This window comes from Catharus ustulatus, chromosome 24 (genome assembly GCF_009819885.2).
Source record: "Catharus ustulatus isolate bCatUst1 chromosome 24, bCatUst1.pri.v2, whole genome shotgun sequence".
Taxonomy (NCBI): Eukaryota; Metazoa; Chordata; class Aves; order Passeriformes; family Turdidae; genus Catharus; species Catharus ustulatus.
In genome coordinates this window covers 907,497-932,043 of record NC_046244.1, presented here as the reverse complement: position 1 = coordinate 932,043, position 24,547 = coordinate 907,497, and the positions used below count along the sequence as shown (strand labels likewise).

Genomic DNA, 24,547 nt, shown 5'->3' with positions numbered 1-24,547 from the left:
GTGACCAGCGCTACCTCAGAGCAGCCAATCCCACCATGGATCGCCAATTCCCAGCATTGTCTGAAAATAAAACTTACCCAGAAGATCCCAAACTTTCTCTAGAATTTCTAAAATAATCTCCTGAACCTCCCAAAACATGCTCTAGAACCTCTCTGAACCTTTCCCAGAACATCCCAAAACCCTTCTCCAGAACTTCCCAAAATCTTATCCAGAACCTCCCAAACTTCCTGCAAAACCTCCCAAAAACCTCCCCCAGATTCTCCCAAAAACCTTCTCCAGAACCTCCCAGAACCATCTCCAGATTCTGGAGATACCCTGACATAGTGCAAGAGCTCCAAACCCACATCCAGTGTATCCTTGGGGAGGAATTCCCAAATTCCACCCTCCAGGCTTGGTCTAGATAAGGATCCCCTTGGAGCACATGGGGATCCTGCTTCCCAAAAACCCCAGTGAGGACAGAGAGCCACAAACCCCAACCAGTAGCACCAAACCCCGCTGAGCAGGGGAGAAGGAGGAGGAGGAGGAGGAGGAGGAGGAGGAGGAGGAGGAGCAGGAGCAGGAGCAGGAGGAGGAGCAGGAAGAAGAAAAGGAGGAGGAGGAGCAGGAAGAAGAAGAGGAGAAGTAGGAGGAGAAGGAAGATGAGGATGATGAGAAGGATGAGGAGGAAGGTGAGGACCATGAGGAGCAGGCTGAGGAGGAGGAAGAGGAGGAGGAGCACAAGGATGAGGAAACTGAGGAGGAGAAGGATGAGGAGGAAGATGAGGAACAGGACAAGGATGAGGAAGCTGAGGATGAGGATAAGAACGAGGATGATGATGAGAACGAGGATAAGGAGTATGAGGAGGAGGCTGAGGAGTACAAGGCTGAGGATGACAACAAGGATGAGACTGAGCATGAGGAGGTTGAGGACAAGGCCGAGGATGAAGATGAGGAGGATAAGGATGAGCGTGCTGAGGATGCCCCACCTTGTTGAGGCTGCTGCGGTCGCTGATGCTCTTGCTGAGCTGCTGCATCTCGGCCAGCTGGTCGGCCACGCGCTTCTGCTCGTTGAGCTTCTCGGCCAGCGTCTCCAGCTCAGTGAGCGCCAGCTGCAGCGCCAGCCGGTCGGCGTGGCCGCGGGGCGTGTTCTTCAGCATGTCCTGGGCACGGAAACACCGGGAACACCCTCAGCAGCTGCCAGGGAAAGGCTCTGGAGCCTCCGGCAACGAGCGCTGCAGAATGATCCTTGGTAGGATCCAAAACTCCAACCAGGGTGTGAGCCCCAAAGTGTGTCCCTGTGCTGCTGCTGCCAAAACGGTGCTTCTCCAGAACCTTCTCCAGAACCTCCCAAACATTCTCCAGAACCTTCCAAACCTTCTCCAGAACCTCCCCAATCCTTATCCAGAACCTCCTCAAAACCTTCTCCAGAACATCACCAACCTAGCCCAAAACCCTCTCCAGAACCTCCCCATATCCCCCAGGAACCTTCCTGGTGTTCTTCAGAACCTCCCCTGATGTCTTCAGAAACTCTCCAGTGTCCCCCAGAACCTTCTAAACATCCTCAAGACCCTCCCTGATGTCCCCCAGAACCTCCCTGATGTACCCCAGAGCCTCCCCATATCTCCAGAACCTCCTAAACATCCTCCAGAGCCTCCCCAATGTCTCCGGAATCTCCCTGATGTCCCCCGAACCTCCCCAAAAGCCCTCCAGAAACTCCCCAGTATCTCCAGAACCTTCCCAGTGTCATCCAGCACCTCTCAGTTCCCTCACCTGCAGCAGGAGGATGAACTGAGGGAACCTCTGGATGGGTTTCACCATCAGCCCGTAGAGCGTGACGCGGTCGGCGCTGGCCATCTGCCGCTTCTGTTGGGGCAAAACGCCACCAGAATGGGGATTTTGGGAAATGCCACCATAAAAGGGGATTTTTGGGAAAAGCGGAGGCACGGAGGGGCCGTGCTGACCTTAAGGAAGTCCAGGAAGGCAGGCTTGGTCAGACAGGCCTTCTTGATCAGGGACATGGCCGTGGTGAAGTTGTTGACGTAGTCACTGTAGACGTCCAGCACCATGGACTTTGAGAACTGGGAGAGGATGGGAATGGTATGGGGATTCCCATAAAAAAGTGTTGGGAGTGTCCCATCAATACAATCCTCTCCCATCTCTGGTGGGATCCCAAAGGATTTTTGGTGGTGATTCCCGACCCCTGGTGAAGTCCCAGGGAAGGTTTGGTGGATTCCCAATTTTCCCTCCTCCTGAGGTCACAAGTGTCCCATCAATCCAAACCTCCCCCATCCCTGGTGGGATCCCAGGGGAATTTGGGGCCAATTCCGTTTTTTTATGAGATCCCAGGGGGATTTGGGGATGATTCCCAGTTTTTTGCTGTGATTCCAGGATGATTTGGGGCCATTCCTGGTTTTTGCTGCAATCCCAGGGCATTTGTGGCCATTCCCAGTTATTTATAAGATCCCAGGGTGATTTGGGGTTATTCCCACGTTTTTCTGGGTGGGATCTCAGGGGATTTGGGGCCATTCCCAGGTTTTTCTGGGTGGGATCCCAGGGGATTTGGGGCCATTCCCAGGTTTTTCTGGGTGGGATCCCAGGGGATTTGGGGCCATTCCCAGGTTTTTCTGGGTGGGAACCCAGGGGATCTGGGGCCATTCCCAGTTTTCGCCAGGAGGGATCCCAGGGGATTTGGGGTCATCCCTGGTTTCCCCACCGAGGCCACGAAGAGGTCCCCGATCTTCTCGTTGGAGTCCCACTCGGCCACGCGCGAGGCCAGCGCGATCTGGAACATGGAGTGGCACTGCAGAATCTCCTTCAGCCGGAAAAACACCACCTGGCACTTCCGGGCACTCAGCACCTTGGGCTCCATCTCCAGCAGCGGCTTCCGGTAATCCTGCGGGAATTCTGGCGCTGGAATCCCAGGATTGGCGCCAGGGGATCCCAAATCCCACCGGAACGCAGCCCCACCTGCAGGATGCGCTTCAGGGAATCCACATAGCTGCGCTCGCTCTGCACGATGGAGCCCAGGATGTGCCGCCGGAGCACCTGCAGGACACAGCAACGGGGCCTGAGCCACAAATCCACTGAATCCTGGGATCGGGGGAATGCAGGCACAGCCCTGATCCCACAGATCCCAAACCCCAGGATGGGGGAAATGCAGGCCCAGCCCGTGGGGTTCTGCCATGATCCCCCAACCCCAAATCCCAGGAAAGGGAAGCAGGCCCAGCCCAGTGGAAGCGCTGACTCAGCAGCGCCATTTCTGCTGACTCGGCCTTTCCCCATTGCTCAATCACAGGGCCCAGGGGAGGCTGTGACTGCCCCAGACCCCAGGAAAGCCTGATCCCAAATCCCAGGAAAGCCCAAATCCCTAATCTCAGGAAAATCCAATCCCTAATCCCAGGAAAGCCCCAGTCCCAGGAAAGCCCCAATCCCAGGAAAGCCCTGATCCCAAATCCCATGAAAGCCGCGCTTCCGACCCCAGACCTGCTGCGGGCTCAGCCCCTGGGGTGCAGGGCCCAGCTCGGGCGGGGGGTGCCGCAGGTCGGACACGGTGACCTCCAGGAACCCGGTGTCCTCCTCCTCCGAGTCCCCTGCGGAAATAGCGACCTGAGTGTGAGCCTGCTCCGGTGATCCCAGTGATCCCAGTGCTCCTGGTCATCCCAGTGATCCCAGTATTCCCGGTGATCCTGGTGATCCCGGTGTTCCCAGTGATCCCAGTGTTCCTGGTGAGTCCAGTGATCCTGGTGATTCTGGTGATCCCAGTGATCCTGGTGATCCCATGTCCTTCCAGAGCGCTCATTGGAAACCAGGATGAGCCAGGCAGGAGTGGGACTGGGACAGCAGGGATGGGACAGGGATGGGACAGGGAGGGTCCTCATCCCAAAAATCCACTCACTAACAGCGAGAACAGGACCTCGTCCTTGCACCAAACCAACGGGAAACGGGAAAAGAAGCTAGGAAAAGTAACTGGTAAATGGAGTTGGGAGCAGAGAAAAAACAGGAAGTGCTGCAGTGGGGACCAGGACAGCAGGGATGGGATTGGGAGGGTCCCCCATCCCAAAAATCCTCCTGGGAACAGCGCCTTGATCTCGCTCCAAGACAGTGAGAAATGGGAAAAGGAGCTGGGAATATGAGCCAGGAGCACAGGAAAATTTGAAGCACCAGAGCAGGGATGGGACAGTGGGCAGGGGACATGGAGGGGACAGGGAGTTCCCATTCCAAAAATCCACTCGGGAATTTCCAGGGGGAACAGCGCCTCGTCCTCGCTCCAAACCAGCCGGAACCAGGAAAAGGAGCCGAGAGCAGGAGCCGGGAGCGCAGGAAAAGCGGGAAGCGCCGGAGCAGGCAGCCCTTACCCGAGCCCGAAGCAGCCGAGGAGGAGGAGGGCGAGCGAGCCAAGGAAAGCTCGGAATGAGCCAAGGAAAGCTCGGGATGGGAGCGCAGCCGCCGCCTCCACATGGCCCCGGCGCCATCCCGGGTCAGAAACCCGGGAAGGGAAGGGCTGGGGGAGGGAGGGAAGCGCTGCGGAGACCTCTTTCCTTCCCTAATTTCGGCTCCTCCCCCCGGGGATGCTCAACCGGGATTGCTGCGCTCCAAAGCTGCGCTGGCCGTGCGGGAATGGCGGGAGAGTTCCCATGGGAAGCTGCGGGAATGTTCTGGGAATGATGGGAACGCACACGGCAGATCCCATGGGAATGCTCTGGGAATGCCAGGAACACATGAAGCCAATCCCATGGGGATGCTGGGAACACACAGCAGATCCCATGGGAATGCCCTGGGAATGCCAGCAACACACACAGCCAATCCCATGGGAATGCTCTGGGAATGCCGGGACACACACGGCCAATCCCACGGGAAGCTGCAGGTGCTGGGATCCAGTGGGATCCACTGTACTTCCCCAGGATCCATCCTACCTCCCCTTGGCTGCTCCAGGGAAAGCCGGGAGCTCCGGCGGGAGCGCGGTGGCTTCTCGGCCTCAGCCGCGCTCCTCCTGCGCTCCCCATCCCCTGCGGGACAGGGAAAACCCCAGGAATCGGGAATTCAGGGGCAATCCAGAGGGAACAAATCCTAGGGAAAACCTCCTGGGAACTGGGAATTCAGGGGGAAATCCTGAAGGAAAAATCCAAGGGAATCCTCCTCATAATTGGGAGTTCAGTGAAAACATCCTGAAGGAAAAATCCTGAAGTGAAAAGCCTGGGGAATTGGGAATTCAGGAGGAAATCCAGAGGGAAAAAATCCAAGGAAAACCTCCTGGGAACTGGGAGATCAATGAAAGAAATCCTAGGGAAAAGCCCTGGGAATTGGGAATTCAGGGAAAAATCCAGAGGGAGAAATTCAAGGAAATCCTCCTGGGAACTGAGAGTTGAGGGGAAAAATTGTGAAGGGAATAAATTCTGAGGGAAAACCCCCTGGACACTCCAGGTGTTGCTGTTTTATCCCCGGCAGACAGGAGGGAAGTGGAGCTTGTCAAGAGTCCCAGGGAAGCTTCAAATCCCTGGAAAAATGACGGGAATTGGGGAGGTTCCGGAATTGTCTGGGATTCCCAGGCTCCCCTCACCTGTGCTGCTCCCCGCCTCACCTGGGCTGTCCCCTCCCTCACCTGGGCTGTCCCCCCCCCTCACCTGGGCTGTCCCCCCCCCTCACCTGGGCTGTCGCGGCGCTGCAGGAACGTCACCTTGCGCAGCACTGCCATGCGCGTCCGCTCCAGCCCGTCCTTGGTGCCGCTGCGCGCCGCCCGCATCAGCTGCGACACCTGCCCGGGGAGAATGGAGTCAGCAAAAGGGATCCAAAATCCAGGATGAGAGCTGGGATCAGCAAAAGGGATCAGCACTGAGATCAGAGCTGGGATCACCACGATCAGCATGGGGATTGGTGCTGGGATCACCAAGATCAGTGCTGAGATCCCTGGGATCAACAGGATCAGCACAGGGAACAGCACAGGGAACAGAGCTGGGATCAGCACTGAGATCACTGGGATCAGAGCTGGGATCAGAGCTGGGATCAGCACTGGGATCAGCACTGGGATCAGCACTGGGATCTGTGGGATCAGCATTGGGATCAGCACTGGGATCAGCACTGGGATCACTGGGATCAGCACAGGGATCAGCATTGGGATCACTGGCATCCACACTGGGATCAATGCTAGGATCAGCAGGAGCAGTGCAGGGATCACCAGGATCAACAGGATCAGCACTGGAATCAGCACAGGGATCAGAACTGGGATCAGCGGGATCAGCACAGGGATCTCAGGGATCACAGGAATCAGCACTGGAATCAGCACAGGGACCAATGCTGGGATCAGGGGGATCAGCACAGGGATAAGCACTGGGATCTCAGGGATCACAGGGATCAGCACTGGGATCAGCACTGGGATCAAAGGAAACATTGCCAGGACCAGTGCAGTCACTGGGATCATCTTAGGGACCACCGGGATCATCACAGGACCACCAGGATCACCGGGATTATCACAGGGATTGGGAAGCTCCAGGCTGCCCCACGATCCCATCCCAGATCCAGCCCCTCAGGAACATCCATGGAGCGCCATTCCCTGATTTCCCATGCAGCCACATGGCCAGGGCTCCGGGATCCCTCTGGATCCCTCTGGATCCATCCTGGATCCCCTCCATGGATTGGCAGCAGCCAGAGCAGCATCGTGCAGTGCAGCCAGGCAGGGCTGGGAAGGGAGTGGGAGCAGATGTGTGGGGCAGGACAAGGGGGATCAGCCTTTCCCACCCCAAACCCCGGCCTTTCACCCCAAACCCCGGCCTTTCACCCTAAATCCCAGCATTTCACCCCAAATCCCAACATTTCACCCCAAATCTGGAGGTTTTACCCCAAATCCCAGCATTTCACCCCAAATCCCAGCATTTTACCCCAAATCCCAGCATTTCACCCTAAATCCCAACATTTCACCCCAAATCTGGGGGTTTTACCCCAAATCCCAGCATTTTACCCTAAATCCCAGCATTTCACCCCACATGTGGAGGGTTTACCCCAAATCCCAGCATTTCACCCTAAATCCCAGCATTTCACCCCAAAGGCAGGAGTTTTATCCCAAATCCCAGCATTTCATCCTAACTCCTGGGGGTTGTACCCCATATCAGGGGGTTTTACCCCAAATCCCAGTGTTTCACCCCAATTCCTGTGGTTTTACCTCAAATTCCAGCATTTCACCCCAATTCCTGGGGTTTTACCCCAAATCCCAGCATTTTACCCCATGGAATACCGGTTGGGATGGGATGGGGTGGGAACGCTCTGCCCTGAGGTTCCACAATTCCCAAAATTTTCCTTCCTTCCTGAATTCCTTCCTTCCCTCCTGGATTCCTGAATTCCTTCCTCAGTTCTCAAATTCCTGAGTACATTAATTGCTTCCTGAATTCTTCAATTACTTCCTGAACTTCTGAATTCCTTCCTGAATTTCTGAATTCTTGAATTCTTGAATTCCTTCCTTCCTGAATTCCTGAATTCCTTCCTGAATCCCTTCCCGAATCCCCAATCCCTGGATTCCTAGGGCCAGGGAAGCCCCAGGAGCTGCCAGCCAGCCCAGCAGCCCCTTGGTAACTCCAGGTTGTTTTTGGACAGGAATAGGATGAGCCCAGCCTGGATCCATTCCACAAGGGGAATTTTATTCCCCCCCCACGCCGAGAATTTTGGGAATTTCAGGATGGGATCGGTACCTTCCAATCGGATTTGTGCTTCAGCTCCTGCATTTCCTTCCCCCCAACTCTCAGAGCCAGGAGCTCCCTCTTAGTCCTGGCGCATTTTTCCTTGAGTTTTTGGAGGTCTGGAGAGAGCTGAGCCCAAAGCAAAGCGGGAGAGCGGCAGGAGCAGAGATCCCGGGAAGCAGCAAAGGCAAAAAAACAGGAGAGATCATCCCAAAGGAGTAGGGAACAGCAGCAGCAGCCCAGATTTTCAGCTGGGAGCAGGCAGGGAGTGCAGGAGCAGCAGGGAAAGGCAGGGAGAGGCTCAAAAACAGGAGGAATCATCCCAAATATCCTGAAATTCCGTCTGGAATGGAGCAGGGAATGCAGCAGGAGCAGGGAAAGCAGCACAGAACAGGAAGTAGCATCCCAGAATTCCGGCTGGGAGTGAGCAGGGAATGCAGGAGGGAAAGGCAGAGAAAGCCCCAAAACCAGGAGAAATCATCCCCAAAACCCCCAAATCCCAGCTGGGATGGAGCAGGGAATGCAGCAAGAGCAGGGAAAGGTAGTGAGAAGCTCAAAAATGGGAGGAATAATCCCCAAGATCCTGAAATTCTGCCTGGGATGGAGCAGGGAAAGGCAGGGAGAAGCTTCAGCAAGAGGAAAATTAAATGGCAAGGATGAAAATGGAAAGAAAATTCCAGGATAAACAAGGCAGCATCTGTGGGATGTTCCAGTGCCTCCAGGCAGGAGACTCCCAGGAAAAACCGGGATGAGGATTGCAAAAGAAGGATGAGGATTCCAAGGGATGGATGGGAATTCCAGAGGGAAGGATGAGAATTCCAGAGCAATGGCTGGGAATTCCAGAGGGATGGATGACAATTCCAGAGGGATGGATGAGAATTCCAGAGAGATGGATGAGAATTCTAGAGCAATGGATGGGAATTCCAGAGGGATGGATGAGAATTCCAGATGGATGGATGGGAATTCTAGAGCAATGGATGAGAATTCCAGAGGGATGGGATGCATACCTTGGTCTGGAAGGATGAGAATTCCAGAGGGAAGGATGGGAATTCCAGAGGGATGGGATGTAAACCCTGGTCTGGAAGGAGGTGAATTCCAGAGGGAAGGACAGGAATTCAGAGGGAAGGAAGGGATCCATACCCGGGGCTGGAAGGACAGGAATTCCAGAGGGAAGGAAGGGAATTCCAGAGGGAAGGAAGGAATCCATACCTGGGGCTGGAAGGAGGAGAATTCCAGAGGGAAGGACAGGAATTCAGAGGGATGGACGGGATCCATACCCAGGGCTGGAAGGGCAGGAATTCCAGAGGGAAGGACAGGAATTCCAGAGGGAAAGACAGGAATTCAGAGGGAAGGAAGGGATCTGTACCCGGGGCTGGAAGGACAGGAATTCCAGAGGGAAGGACAGGAATTCCGAGCGAAGGACAGGAATTCCGAGCGAAGGACAGGAATTCCGAGCGAAGGATGGGATTCGTACCCGGGGCTGGAAAGCCGCGCGCAGCTTGGCAGGCTCACTGTCCCGCCGCGATTCCGGCCGCGATTCCTCCCCGGAGTCGCTGTAGCTCTCGAAGTCGCTGGAGCTCCAGCCCAGGTCCTGGCCCAGGCGCGTCCCCTCCCCGCGCTGCACCTCGGCGTAGATCAGCCCCGCGCCTGGAAACGCCGAAGAGAAATCATGGGAATGCCCGCTCGACTCCTGCTCAATTCCTGCTCAGTTCCTGATGGATTCCCACCTCAATTCCTGCTCCGTTCCTGCTGGATTCCCACTCAATTCCTGCTCAGTTCCTGCTGGATTCCCACTCAATTCCTGCTCAGTTCCTGCTGGATTCCCACTCAATTCCTGCTCAGTTCCCGCTCAATTCCTGCTCAGTTCCCGCTCAATTCCTGCTGGATTCCCGCTGGATTGCTGCTCAATTCCTGCTGGATTCTCACCCAATTCCCCGTGAATTCCTGCTCAATTCCTGCTGATTTCCCACTCAATTCCTGCTCAATTCCCACTTTGGGAGGGAGGAAGGGAGGAAGGGAGGAAGGGAGGAAGGGAGGAAGGGAGGAAGGGAGGAAGGGAGGAAGGGAGGAAGGGAGGAAGGGAGGAAGGGAGGAAGGGAGGAAGGGAGGAAGGGAGGAAGGGAGGAAGGGAGGAAGGGAGGAAGGGAGGAAGGGAGGAAGGGAGGAAGGGAGGAAGGGAGGAAGGGAGGAAGGGAGGAAGGGAGGAAGGGAGGAAGGGAGGAAGGGAGGAAGGGAGGAAGGGAGGAAGGGAGGAAGGAATTCATTCCTCCGGAACCCTCAGGGTCCTGCAGCCCTTCTGGCAGCGGCTCCATCCCTCCCAAATCCGGGATTCCCCCGGGATTCCCATCCTGTTCCCCAGTTATTCCTCCCTCCTGGAGGATGGGATTCTCCTTCCTGCTGGAAAACGGGATGGAGAGGGGGGCCTGGAAAACTGGGAAAAGACAGCTCCAGAATGGAAAATGGGATTGTGGGCTCTGGAAAACTGGGAAGAGGAAAATGGGATCATGGACCCTGGAAAACCAGGAAGAGGAAAACGGGATCATAAACCCTGGAAAAACAGGCAGAGGTAATCCCTGCTGGAAAATGGGATGGTGGCCCCTGGAAAAGTGGGAAGAGGTTCTTGGATGGAAAACGGGATGGGGGTTCTGGAAAAGCAGGAAGAGGCAGCTCCCGGTTGGAAAAACTGGAAGAGGCAACTCCCAGCTGGAAAAGCTGGAAGAGACATTTCCGTACCGTCCTGCTCCACATCCAGGTCCTCGCAGGGAACGTCGTCGTAGATGACCTCATCCTCCACGGCTGGGAAGGAGAAACGCTCCCCTGGAAACACCAGGATCGGCATTGGGACGGGATCGGCATTGGGATTGGGACTGGGATTGGGATTAGGGTTAGGATAGGGATTGGGATCGGGATCCGGACTGGGATAGTGACAGGATTGGGATCAGGATCGGATCATGACTGGGACTGAGATTGGAATTGGGATTGGGACTGGGATTGGCATTGGGATCAGGATCAGCAGCCTGGGATCCAAACAAGATCGGGAAAACTCCCTGAGTTATCCCAGAGGTTATCCAGGGGATGTCCAGGGGTTATCCCAGGAGTCATCCCAGGGATTATCCAGGCACTACCCCAGGGGTTATCCCAGGGGTTATCCAGGGATTATCCAGGGATTATCCCAGGTGCTATCCCAGGTGTTATCCCAGGGGTTATACAGGGGTTATCCAGGGATTATCCCAGGGGTTATCCCAGGGGTTACCCCGGTGCTGTCCCAGGGATTATCCAGGAGTTATTCAGGGGTTATCCTGGTGTTATCCAAGGTTTTCCCCACCTCTGCAGATGCTCTCCCTCTTCCAGGTGCGGTTCCGGATCTGGGAATCTCCTCCAGCCTCACCATTGCTCACCTGTGCTGGGATCCTGTGAGAGCAGGGTCAGGGAGCATTCCAGGCAAAAATCCCTCATGATCCAGGGGCAAATTCCCTGGGATCGGGGCAAATTTCCCAGGGTCTGGCACTCCCAAAGCTCCCACCCACTGTCACCCCCCATTCCCACAAAACCAGGAATTCTTTTAAGGAATTTCCCCATCCCCCATCTGCCTCTTGGAATACCAGGATATAGGATCATCCCAGATTTTTAGGGATGTTCCGCCAACATGCCCAGGAATGATGGAAAAGGTCTCAAAACCCCAGAGTTCTCCTGCTTGGAGCTCTTTGGAATAGGGAGAAGTTGAGGGAAACTGAGGCACAGCAGCAGCTGTCAAACGGAGGGGACGGAGGGACAGACCCCAAAGATCCATCACGGGACCCAAAATCCCACCAGGACTCCCGGAATTCCCACCTAAACCTCCTGAAACTGCCGCAAATCCCACTCAACTCCCTGAAATTCCATCAGAACCCCCCAAAATTCCATGGAAATCCCACTAAATGCCCCAAATCCCACCAGAAACCCCCCAAATTCCCTGGAAATCCAACAAAATGCCCCCAAATCCCACTCACCCTTCCTGGGTCTCTGGCTCCAGCCCCTCTGCAGGGAAGGAAACAAAGAGAAACGGTGTCAGCACCCCTGGGATACACTGGGAATATGGGAATTCCACACAGGAACACTGGGAATTCCACACAGCATTACTGGGAATTCCACACTGGGAATACCAGGAATTCCATACTGGGATGCTGGGAATTTCACATCGGGAATAGCGGGAATTCCACACAGGAATACCGGGAATTCCAGACTGGGAATTCCACACCAGAATACCAGGAATTCCACACTGGGATGCCAGGAATTCCACATCGGGAATAGCGGGAATTCCACACAGGAATACCGGGAATTCCACACTGGGATGCCAGGAATTCCACATCGGGAATAGCGGGAATTCCACACAGGAATACCGGGAATTCCAGACTGGAATACTGGGAATTCCATACTGGGAATACTGGGAACGCTCCTCACCGGAGCTGAGCGGGCGCCGCCGGCGTGGGGGCGCCTGGAGAGCCCCATCGGCTCCGGGATCAGCTCCGGGATCAGGGCAGGGATCAGCTCCTGAATCCTCATCCTCCTCTTCCTCCTCCTCCTCCTCCTCACTGTCCTCGAAGCCGAAGGCCTGGCCCAGCTCCTCCATCCCTGCAGGGCCCAGCGGCTCCGGGGGAGATCCTGCATGGGGAATGGGCATGGAAAACATGGAATGGGGCACAGGAAAGGGAAACCAGGGATGGGGAGGGATTGGGATGGGGGAAATGGGAGGAGGGGACGGAAAAGGGAGACGGAAAAGGGAGACGGAAAAGGGAGACGGAAAAGGGAGACGGAAAAGGGAGACGGAAAAGGGAGACGGAAAAGGGAGACGGAAAAGGGAGACGGAAAAGGGAGACGGAAAAGGGAGACGGAAAAGGGAGACGGAAAAGGGAGACGGAAAAGGGAGACGGAAAAGGGAGACGGAAAAGGGAGACGGAAAAGGGAGACGGAAAAGGGAGACGGAAAAGGGAGACGGAAAAGGGAGACGGAAAAGGGAGACGGAAAAGGGAGACGGAAAAGGGAGACGGAAAAGGGAGACGGAAAAGGGAGACGGAAAAGGGAGACGGAAAAGGGAGACGGAAAAGGGAGACGGAAAAGGGAGAGAGGGATGGAGGAAGATGGAGGAAGAGGCATGGAAAAGAGGATGGAGGATATGGAAAAGGGGGATGGAAAAGGCAGATGGAAAAATAGAGGGAGGAGATAGAGGAGATGGAGGAAAAGGGGATGGAGGAGATGGAAAAGAGGGATGAAAAAGGGGGATGGAGGAGATGGAGGAAAAGGTGACGGAATTGGAGGAAGAAAAGGAATGGAGATGGAATGGAAGGGGAACGAAGATGGAGCGGGAGGGAGAAGGTGGATGGGGGCAGAGGAAGAGGAGGATGAGGAGGATGAAGGGAAAGGGGAGGGAGGTGGAGGAAGAGCAGGGAGAGAAAAGGGGATGGAGGAGGAGAATAGGGATGGAGCAAAATGGGGATGGAGGGGGAACAGGGATCAGGGAACAGGGAAAGGGGAATCAGGGAACAGGGAATCAGGGAATCAGGGAATAGGGGAACAGGGAACCCCAAGCACTGCTCCCTCCTTCCCACCCCAGGCTAGGTGTCCCAAAATTCCCAACATTCCCAAAATTCCCCAATTCCCAATTCCCAGGCTGACAGTACCTACTGCAGGCGGGGGGGGTGAGGCCATGGCAGCGAGGGCCCGGCTGCTCCAGGGGCGTTCCTGCAGAAAACAGGGAAAAATGGGTTGGGAAAGGGTTAGAAAAGGGCTGGGAAACACTTGGGAAACACTTGGGAAAAGAGGAAAGGCTTGGGAAAGGGAGGAAAGGAGGGAAAGGGGGAAAAAGGGTTGGGAAAGGAGAAAAAAGGATTGGAAAGTGGTCGAGAAAGAGGGGAAAGGCTTGGGAAAGGGGGAAAAAGGGTTGGGAAAGGGGGAAAAGGGTTGGGAAAGGGGTTGGAAAATGGAAAAAAGGGTTGGGAAAGAGGGTTCAGCCCCAATCCCAGCCCTGGAAAGGACCCGGCGGCTCTGGTGGGATGGATTCAGCTCCAGCTCGGGCAGGGAGCTGGGAATGGCTCTGGAGAATTATCCCAGGAATTGCAGCTCCCACTGCCAGGGAAGGGCAGGAGGGAGGTGCCAGGATCGATGCCGGGATCGATAGAGCATCCGCCAGGAAAGCTGAGAGCGCCAGGAGGGCACCGGGAAGGGCAAGGTCGGAGCCTTGGGATGGTCCCTAGGGATGATCCCAGGGAAATGGCCCATGAAAGGTTGGGATCTTCCCTCCTAGAATTATTTTCCTGGAGTGGGAATCCAGAAACACTAGAAATCCAGGAGAAGAATCCACCAAAAAACAGGAGATCAGTGCCCAAAAACTGTGAGAAGAATCCCCAAAAACCGAGAGAAAAATCCCCAAAAACTGGGAGAAGAATCTCTGAAAACCAGGAGAATAATCCCCAAAACTGGGAGAAAAATCCTCAAAAACTGGGAGAAGAATCCACAAAATCCCAGGAGAAGAAGCCTCAAAATCCCAGGAGATGCATCCACAAAAAACCAGGAGAAGAATCCCAAAAAAACCAGCAGAAGAATCCACAAAAAACAGCAGAAGAATCCAAAAAAAAAAAAAAAAAAAAAAAAAAGAGAGAAGAATCTACTAAAAATGAGAAGAATAATCCCAAAAATCCCAGAAGAATCCCCAAAAACCTGGAAAGTTCTGGAGCCGGGCGTTCCCAGCACACTGAGAATTCTCGGTTTCTGCAGGACCAACTCTGGAAAAAGCCTCAAAGTTGGGAATCCTCTGGAAAAACCCTGGGATCAGGATCCAGCCCCTGCCTGCCGGATCTGGGTCCTTCTCCCATCCCAATTTTATCCCGGGAAAAGGTCGCTCCCATTTGGAGTGCTGACCTCAGCCCGGCCCATCCCGGATTTATCCCAGGTCTCCAAAATAATCCTGGGATTGGGATTGGTCCGAGGGAAAAAGGGATTTTTACCGGAGTTTTTCATGCAGTCAGACAGGAACAGATCCCGTGGGAGGGAAAAATGGGATCAGCCCAGCTGGGATCTGTGGGAATGCACCGGGAGGGGAAAAGTGGGAAAATCCAGGGATGGGGGTGGGAATCATCCCTGGGAATGGGGATTCCCAGGAGCTGCTAGGGAGGAAAAACAGGAATCAGGAGAGGAAAAATAGAAATCAGGACAGGAAAACGGGAACCAGGGATCCATACAAATAAAGTGAGACAGGAAAATTGGGAATCAGGATCCATGGAAATAAAGTGGGAGAGGAAAAACGGGAAGCAGGAAAATCCAGGAAAATAAAGTGGGAGAGGAAAATGGGAATCAGAATCCATGGAAATAAAGTGGGAGAGGAAAAATGGAAATCAGGGATCCATGGAAATAAACAGGGACAGGAAAATGGGATTCAGGATAATCCAGGGACGTGGGGACAGAGGAATGTGGAATTTTGGGAGGTGCAAGGGATCCATGGAAACAAATCAGGAGATGAAAAATAGGAAGCAGGAGCGGAAAACTGAGAATTAGGGATCCATGGAAATAAAGTGGGAGAGGAAAACAGGAAGCAGGAAAGCCCAGAGCTGTGAGAATGGGATCATTCCTGGGAATGGGCATTCCCAGGCTCTGGGAGCCGCCAGATCCAGCCCTGGAGCAGCCACGGCCCTGCCCGGCCTCTCTCCATCCCCATCCCCATCCCCATGTATTTTTATCCCAGGATATTTTTATCCCTGGCACTGGCGCTGCAGCCGGGAGGAGCCACCTCTGGATCCATCCCAGGATCCATCCCAGCTGGGATCATCCCAGGGATTCAGATCTGCCCTGGGATCATTCTGAGCCCTGCCCACAGATCTGGACCCATCCTGGGATCATCCCAGGGATCCAGATCTGCTCCACAATCATCCTGAGCCCTTCCCATGGATCCAGACCCATTCTGGGATCATCCCAGGGATCATCCACATCCACCCCACGATCATCCTGAGCCATTCCCATGGATTCAGATCCATCCCACAATCATCCCATGGATCCAGGATCCATCCTGGGATCATCCTGACCCTGCTGGTCAGGGATTGGGAACAGCAGGGGGAAATCCAAGATCCATCCCAGCAGGAAATCCAAAATCCATCCCCCTGGGAAATCCAAAATCCATCCCCCTGGGAAATCCAGGATCCATCCCAGCAGGAAATCCAGGATCCATCCCCCTGGGAAATCCAGGATCCATCCCCCTGGGGAAATCCAGGATCCATCCCCCTGGGAAATCCAGGATCCATCCCCCTGGGAAATCCAGGATCCATCCCCCTGGGAAATCCAGGATCCATCCCCCTGGGGAAATCCAGGATCCATCCCCCTGGGAAATCCAGGATCCATCCCCCTGGGAAATCCAGGATCCATCCCCCTGGGGAAATCCAGGATCCATCCCCCTGGGAAATCCAGGATCCATCCCAGCAGGAAATCCGGATCCATCCCATGGGACTGGCCGGTAATTGGCCCTGCCCAGCTGCAATTCCCAAGAACAAATAACCGGGAATGAATAGCTGGGAATAAACAACTGGGAATAAATTAATCATCTTCCCAAGAAATTCCCTTTCCCTTGTCCCAAATTCTCTTCATTTGTCCCCAAATTCCCCTTTTATTGGCCCAAAATTCCCTTTCTTTAAAAAAATAAAAAAATCCTCCTTCTCTTCCCCAAATTCCCCTTTATTTGGCCACAAGAATGCCCTTCATTTTCCCCCAAAATACCCTGAATTTTCCCCAGAACTCCCTTTCTTTAGGTCTTAAAATTCCTTTTAGTTACCCAAAAAATTCCCTTCATTTGTCCCAAAAATTCCTCATTTTTAGGCCAAAAAACTTTCCTCTGTCCCAAAATTCCCTTTATTTTTCCCAAAAAATCCACACCAGGAGATGCTCCCATGGATTTGAGATTCCCAAAATCCCAGATTTTATTCCTGGTTTTATTCCAGCAGAAAACATCAAGAATTTTCCATCTGGAATTTTTCCCTGGAATTTTGGGGAAGATCCTGCTGCTCCTTCCCACTTGTTTGCTCTCCCCAAACAAAAACTCATTCCTTCAAAAATAAGGAAAAATCAAAAATAAGCAAAAGTGGAGAAAATATTCCAGAGGTTCCATCTCCGTGCCTCGAAAAAAGCCTTAAAACCTGGAAAAGTGCCAGGAATCTCCCTCTGGAATTGAGGAATTCCTGCAGGAGCCAGAAAACTCCACAGGGATTTGGGAATTCCAGGAAAAGGGCAGGAGTGGGGGCAGGAATTTCCCTTCCCATTCCCAGATTTTTGGGAGTTTTCAATCCACTCCTTAGGGAAAAACTGGGAATTTCAGAGTGGGAATAACAGCAGGAATGGTAGCTGGGAGGGAAGGGTTGGGCTCTTCCCAACGGGAAAACCTCTGGATCCAGGGATTTGGGGATGGATTCAGGGTTTTTTGGGAAGCAGGAGTAAGAAAAGTGGGAATGGTCAGGAAAACCTCTGGATTTCAAGATTTGGGGATGGATTCAGGGTTTTTGGGAAGAGGGAGTCGGAAAAGTGGGAATGGTCAGGAAAAACCTCTGGATTTTGGGATTTGGGGATGAATCCAGGGTTTTTTGGGAAGAGGAAGTAGGAAAAGTGGGAATGGTCAGGAAAAACCTCTGGATTTTGGGATTTGGGGATGGATCCAGGGTTTTTTGGGAAGCAGGAGCAAGAAAAAGTGGGAATGGTCAGGAAAACCTCTGGAATTCAAGATTTGGGGGTGGATCCAGGGTTTTTTTGGGAGAGAGGGGTGGGCGGGAAAACCTCAGGATCCATGGATTTGAGGGGGTAAAGAGGATTTAGGGATGAATCCATGTATTTCGGATTTCCAGGTGGGATTTCCAGGTGGACCCATGGATTAGGGGGGTGGGAATGGGGATTTGGGGATGGATCCATGGATTTGGGGTGGGAATGGGGATTTGGGGATGGATCCATGGATTTGGAGTGGGAATGGGGATTTGGGGATGGAGCCATGGATTTGGGATTTCCAGGTGGGATTTCCAGGTGGATCCATGGATTTGGGGGGTGGGAATGGGGATTTCCAGGTGGATCCATGGATTTGGGGTGGGAATGGGGATTTCGGGATGCATCTATGCATTTGGGGATGGATCCATGGATTTTGAGTGGGAATTGAGATTTCCAGGTGAATCCAGGGACATTCAGGTGTCTCCATGGATTTGGAGGTAGATTTTTGGGAAGAAGAAGCAGGAAAAGTAGGAATGGCTATGACAGCAGGGAGGAATGGGCCGGCTCTTCCTGCCGGGAAAACCTCTGGATCTGGAAATTTGGGGGTGGGAATGGGAATTCGGGGGGATCCAAGGATTTGGGGGCGGATCCATGGATTCGGGGGAGTGGATTTTTGGGAAGCAAGGGCAAGAAAATAGGGAATAGCAGGGAAGAGCGGCCTCTTCCCGCCGGGAAAACCTGTGGAAGTGTGGATTTGGGGCTGGAGCCGGGGGTTTTTGGGGAATGGGGGGCAGGAGAAGCGGGAATGCGCTGACCTGGGCAGGCCGCGGCCGCCGCTCGGTGTCCGCATGGGCCGCGGGCCGCAATGCCCGGGTGGCTCCGGCCGGGAATCGCTGCCCCCGCGGGATCCGGGGCTGGCCGGGGGCTGTCCCGGGGCTGTCCCGCTCCCGGGCTGATCCCGCAATTCCCAAATCCCGGCGGGCAGCGCCCGGCCCGGCCCGGAGCCGCTTCCAGCGGAGCGAGGGATGCCGGGATTTGGGAATCAGCGCCGCTCCCTCCTCCCCTTCCTCCTCCTCCTTTCCTGCTTTTCCTGCTTTTCTTTCGCCCGCTACTGCCGCTTTTCCTTTTCCTCTTCCTCCTTTTCCTGCGTTTTCTTCTGCTCCTTTCCCTGCTTTTCCTGCTTTTCCTTTGCCCGCTGCTCCTCCATTTCCTTTTCCTGCTTTTCCTGCTTTTTCTTCTGCTCCTTTTCCTGCTTTTTCTTCTGCTCCTTTTCCTGCTTTTCCTTCTGCTCCTTTTCCTGCTTTTTCTTCTGCTCCTTTTCCTGCTTTTCCTTCACCCACTTCTCCTCCATTTCCTTTCCCTGCTTCTCCTGCTTTTCCTTTTTCTGCTTTTCCTGCTTTTTCTTCTGCTCCTTTTCCTGCTTTTTCTTCTGCTCCTTTTCCTGCTTTTCCTTCTGCTCCTTTTCCTGCTTTACCTTCACCCACTTCTCCTCCATTTCCTTTTCCTGCTTCTCCTGCTTTTCCTTTTCCTGCTTCTCCTGCTTCTCCCTCTCCTCCTTTTCCTGCTTTTCCTTTGCCCGTTTCTCCTCCTTTTCCTTCTCCTCCTTCTGCTTTCCATTTCCTGTTTTTCCTCCTTTTCCTGCTTTTCCTTTTCCTCCTTTTCCTTCACCCACTTTTCCTGCTTTTCCCTTTCCTGCTTTTTCTCCTTTTCCTCCTCATCCTCTTCCTGCTTTTCCTTTTCCTGCTTTTTCTTCTTCCCCTTTTACTTCTCCTCCTTTTCCTGCTTTTCTCCTCCTTTTCCTTTTCTCCTCCTTTTCCTCCTCCTGCTTTTCCCACTTTTCCTCCTCCTGCTTTTCCTTCCCCTCCTCTTCCCGGGATTCCCAGTGTCACCAACTCAGGATTTCTGCTCTCTGCCTCCAAACCCAGCCCAGAATTCCCGACAAAGTTCCTTTAAAAACTCCCAAAAATCCAGCCGGCAGAAAAAAAAACCCAACCAGGATTTAAAGCACCCCATGCATGGATTCTTTATTTTTCACCCAAAAAAATCCCTTTTATTTGGCCCCAAAATTTCCCTTTCTTTTCCCAAAATTTCCCCTTTTATTGACCCCAAAAATTCCTTTATTTTTCCCCCAAATTCCCTTAATCTTCCCCAAAAACCTCTTTCATTAGGCCCCAAAATTCCTTTTACTTGGTCCCAAATTTCCTTTTATTTAGCCTCAAAAATTCAGTTTATTAAAAAAAAAAAATCATTTGTCCCAAATTTCCCTTTCTTTGCCCTAAAAGCTCCCTTTTTCACCCTCAAAAATCCCCTTTCTCTTCCCCAAATTTCCCTTAATTTTATCCCTCCCATCCCGGATTTTGGGAGGGAAAACCTTTCCTGGATTATTTTTGGGAAGTGGCAAAAGCATCTGTGGAGCTTTGTGAATTCAAGGGAATTTTCCTGGTGTTTTCTGGGAATTAAAGTGAATTTTTATAGGAATTATATGGGAATTAAACTGAATTTTCTGGAGCTTTTTTCTAGGAATCAGAGTGATTTTTCTGGAGGGTTTCCTGGGAATCCAAGTGACTTTTTCGGGGTTTTTTTGTTTTGTTTGGGGTGGTTTTTTTGTTTGGTTTTTTTGGGATCCAACCCTTCCCCACAGTTACTTTTCGTATCCAACCCTTTCCCACAATTTTTCAGGATCCATCCCTTTCTTGGTGTTTTTTGGGGATCCAACCCTTTCCCAGTTTTTTCTTGGGATCCAAACCTTCTCTACAGGTTTGGTTTTTTTTTTGGGATCCAACCCTGTCCTGGTGCTTTCTTTTTGGAGATCCAACCCTTTCCCGCAGATTTTCAGGATCCAACTCTTTCCTGGTGGGTTGTTTTTGTTTTTTTTTCCCGGGGATCCAACCCTTTCCCACACGTGTTATTTTGGGCGATCCATCCTTTTCCTGGTGTTTTTGGCGTTTTTTATCCAGCTCTTTCCTGTTGGTTTTTTTGGGGATCCAACCCTTTCCCACGGATTTATTTTTTTTTTTTTTTTTAATCCAGCCCTTTTCTGGTGAGGTTTGGGGTTTAGAATCTTGGTGGGGTTTGGGATCCAACCCTTTCCCACAGGTGTTATTTTGGGCGATCCATCCCTTTCCTGGTGGTTTTTATCCAGTCCTTTCCTGCTGTTTTTTTGGGGGATCCAACCCTTTCCCACAGGTATTTTTGGGGGGTGCCTTTCCGGGTGTTTTTTATCCAGCCCTTTCCTGTTGGTTTTTTTGGGGATCCAACTCTTTCCCACGGGTATTTTTGGGGGGTGCAAACCTTTCCTGGTGTTTTTCTGGGATTGGAGACGCACACACCCCAAACCCGCTCCTCCGCAGCCCCCCCGGGCGCGCATTCCCGACCCATTCCCGGTTTTCCAGCCTCCCCCATCCCAAGAAAAGCTCACCTGGGCTGGGGAAGCGGGAGCGCGCCGGGAATTTCCCTCTGGAGCCGCGGCGGGGCCGGGCTCGGGCGGGGCCGGGCGGGAGCGGGGCCGGGCTCCAACCGAGCCTGAAATTCCGGGGATTCGGCCGAGCGTCCTGGGGTCCAGGGATGCACCCGGAATCCATCCAACCTTAGATTCCTGCACGGAGAATTAACCGGGAATTGATAAACCTGTGGATTTCTGGGATGCGGGATCCCCCCGGGAGCGGCTCCGCGGTAGAAGCAGGAAATGATCCCAAAAATCCACTCGGGAGCGACATTTCCAGGGGGTTTCCAGGGGGGTTGGACGTCTCCTGGCTTGGGAAAAACTTCCAGAGAAGTTCAGCGAGGTGGGTTGGATCACCCTGGAAAAACTGGGAATGGAAAGTCCGGGATGGGGTCAGGACACAGGGATTGGATCCAGGGAAAATTGGGAATTGAGAGCTTGGGGTGGATCCAGGGAAACTCGGGAATGCTCAGGCCGAGATGGGGTCACAGGGGTCAGATCCCACCCATGGATTCAAGGAAAATTTGGGATGCAGAGCCTGGGGTGGATCCAGGAAAATCTGGGAATGCTCAGCCCGGGATGGGGTCACCCTACAGGGGTTGGATCCAGGAAAAAACTGGGGATGGAGAACTTGGAATGGGGTCAGGTCAGGGATTGAATCCCCCCTATGGATTCTAGATCCAGGGAAAACTGGGAATTCTCAGGCCAGGATGGGGTCACAGGGGTTAGATCCCACTTATGGGATCCAGGGAATGTTGGGGATGCAGAGTCCAGGATGGGATCCCGGAATTCCGCGGGATGTTGGGTTCCCACCCGTGCTCAGCCCTTCCCGCACACCTGGGAACGGCTGCTCCGGGATGCAAATGTATTCCAATATATGTAAATGTATGTAAATATATGCAGATGAGGCGCTCGGCGGTGCCGTGGGAACCGCTCGGACCGGTCTGGGAGGGATCGGGGAGGAGCTGGGAACGGGAAACATCCGGGAGGGGCTGGGCGGGACCCACACCGCAGAACCACGGCATCACGGAATGAATCACCGAACCACAGAATCACAGAATTACAGACATCACAGAACCACGGAATCCCGAAAGTCACAAAAATCAGTGAACCACAGGAATCATGGAATCCCAGAAATTACAAAAATCACATAATCACAGAAATCAGAGAGTCATAGAACCACTGACTCACAGAATCACAAAAATCACAGAATCATGGAATCACAGAAATCACAGAATCAAGGAATCACACAACCATGGAATCACAAAAAAATCACTGAATTACATTATCACACAATCACAAAAAAATCACTGAATCACACAATCACGGAATCACAGAATCACCAAAAAAAATCACTGAATCACACAATCACAGAATGAATCACAGAATCATGGAATCACAGAATCACAAAAAATCACTCAATCACCCAATCACGCAGTCACAGAATCACTGGGTTGGAAGAGACCTCCCCAACACCTCAACTAACCCATAGCACCCAGTGCCACATCCAGTCTTTTTTTAGACACATCCAGGGATGGTGACTCCACCACCTCCCCAGGCAGACCATTCCAGTATTTTATCACTCTTTCAGTACAAAATCTTTTCCTGAATATCCAACCTAAATTTCCCTTGGTGCAGTTTGAGACTGTGTCCCCTCATCCTGGCAGTGCTGCCTGGAGAGGGAGACCAACCCCAGCTGAGCACAGCCACCTTTCAGGGAGCTGCAGGGAGTGATGAGGTCACCCCTGAGTCTCCTTTTCTCCAGGCTGAACAACCCCAGCTCCCTCAGCTGTTCCTCACAGGGTTTGTGCTCCAAGCCCCTCACCAGCACTGCTGCCTCCTCTGGACATACTCAAGTGTCTCAATGTCCTTCCTAAACTGAGGGGACAGGACAGGACACTCGAGGTGTGGCCTCACCAGCACTGAGCCCAAGATCTGCATCCCAAATTTTCCTTGAATCCATAGGTGGGATCTGACCCCTGTGACCCCATCTCAGCCTGAACATTCCCGAGTTTCCCTGGATCCACCCCAAGCTCTCAATTCCCAATTTTCCCTGGATCCACCCCAAGCTCTCCATTCCAAACTTTCCCTGGATCCAATCCCAGTGTCCTGACCCCATCCCAGACTCTCCATTCCCAGTTTTTTCAGGGTGATCCAACCCACCTCACCGAACTTCTCTGGAACTTTTTCCCAAGGTAGGAGCTGTCCAACCCCCCTGGAAACCTCTGGAAAACAGCCCTGGTGCTGGCCATGCCACTCCTGATGCAGGCCAAGAGCTGTGGGTATTCCTGGCCACCTGGGCACACTGCTTGTGCAGTAAGGAGCAGAAAGGACTCCGTTTCTCCATGCATAAAAAGCCAATCTATACAATTTTTGGTGTTAAACCCGTTTTTGTACAGCTTTTACATCCTCATGTACAACTCTGCTCCATCACCTTCCTGCCCCTCAGTTCCTGGGCAGTAAATAAAGAGCACTGACACATCCAGATCTGTTCTGGGGCAGTAAATAACAGCACTGACACATCCAGCAGATCTCCTGATCCTGGACAGTTCCCATGTCCTGGTCACTGATTCCCATGGGACAGAGCTCTTCTTTTCTCTACAAGAACAGATTGTTGTTCAAACTGATTCACCAGGGTTACCAATGGCAGATCAATAACCTCATCCGTGTCATCAATCAATATTGACCATAATATTTATTTTTATTTTAATTTTAATTTTAATTTTTATTTTTATTTCTATTTTTATTTTTATTTTTTTTGTTTGTATTTGTATTTATATTCCTGTTTGAATTTCAAATTACATTCATATTCGCATTCCTACTTATGTTCACATTGATATTTTATATGCCATATGTCATATGTCAACGTCATAATAATTTATATTTACATTTACAGTCATATTCATATTTACCTAAATATTTATTTAAATATCTTTATTTTTAAATTTATTTTTATAGCTTTACATTTCTTGCAAAATTTATAGTAATACACTTACATTTGTAAATATTTAAATACATTAATATTCCATTTTCCTCATGTAAATACAGTTTTAATTAACCTTTCCAATCCACAGAAAAGTTTTTATTGCCATTTATTAATACTAACCATTAATAGGAATTATTCCTGTTAACTGGGAGTGGAATGTTCCACATTCCTGTAAACACCTGGATTTTTGGGATGTGATTCCCGGGATTCCCGGGATGGGGATGGAGCCCTCTGCTGGATCCAGCCCCAGGAAACCTCGGGATCGCTTCCCCAAGGAATATCCCAACTTTTCCAGAGGTGTTTGGGAATATTCTCTAATTAAACGCCAGGATTTTCACAGAAATCCATGGAATTCCATGGAATTGCAAGGCTTTAACAGCATCATTCCCACCTTTCCCAGGAAATATCCCAACTTTTCCAGAGGATTTTGGGATTATTCTCTAATTAACCCCGGGATTTTCACAGAAATCCACGGAATTGTGGGGCTTTAAACAGCATCATTCCCAACTTTTCCAGAGGATTTTGGGAGTGTTTTGGATTAAATACCTGGATCCCCCCTCTTTCCTGCCATCATTCCCTGGAAATCCCTGGAGCCCCTTTCCCGCGGGGTTTTCCTTGCAATGGCTCCCATGGAGTGCTGGGATCTGCTCTCCAGGAACTCCCAGCCTGGAGGGAATCTGGGATGGATCCATGGATTTGTGGGATGGATCCATGGGACCTGTGGGATTGAGGGATGGGATCTGTGGGATGGATCCATGGGATCTATGGGAT

General features: G+C 52.3%; 1 protein-coding gene across 6 annotated transcripts in view; it reads right to left on the bottom strand.

Moving 5' to 3' along the window:
• The window catches only part of ARHGEF10L (Rho guanine nucleotide exchange factor 10 like), a 38,472-nt gene extending 20,007 nt beyond the window's left edge, over window positions 1–18,465 (bottom strand). The window contains exons 1-16 of one of the 6 annotated variants that reach the window (XM_033079909.1): window positions 18,164–18,465; window positions 13,301–13,361; window positions 12,084–12,284; window positions 11,633–11,660; window positions 10,969–11,054; window positions 10,377–10,460; window positions 9,118–9,290; window positions 7,656–7,772; window positions 5,623–5,731; window positions 4,893–4,985; window positions 3,463–3,569; window positions 2,947–3,024; window positions 2,693–2,872; window positions 1,941–2,057; window positions 1,750–1,842; window positions 966–1,139 (exon numbers count right to left, since the gene is read on the bottom strand). In XM_033079909.1, coding sequence (XP_032935800.1) covers window positions 966–1,139; window positions 1,750–1,842; window positions 1,941–2,057; window positions 2,693–2,872; window positions 2,947–3,024; window positions 3,463–3,569; window positions 4,893–4,985; window positions 5,623–5,731; window positions 7,656–7,772; window positions 9,118–9,290; window positions 10,377–10,460; window positions 10,969–11,054; window positions 11,633–11,660; window positions 12,084–12,284; window positions 13,301–13,328 — 1,668 coding nt within the window. In that variant the 5' untranslated portion in view covers window positions 13,329–13,361; window positions 18,164–18,465. Of the gene's footprint in view, window positions 1–965; window positions 1,140–1,749; window positions 1,843–1,940; window positions 2,058–2,692; window positions 2,873–2,946; window positions 3,025–3,462; window positions 3,570–4,892; window positions 4,986–5,622; window positions 5,732–7,655; window positions 7,773–8,650; window positions 8,746–8,852; window positions 9,058–9,117; window positions 9,291–10,376; window positions 10,461–10,968; window positions 11,055–11,632; window positions 11,661–12,083; window positions 12,285–13,300; window positions 13,362–18,163 lie in introns of those variants that run through there. The other 5 variants (XM_033079910.2, XM_033079911.2, XM_033079912.2 and 2 more) reach the window with 5 other exon arrangements.
• Between the last annotated feature and the right edge of the window lie 6,082 nt (window positions 18,466–24,547).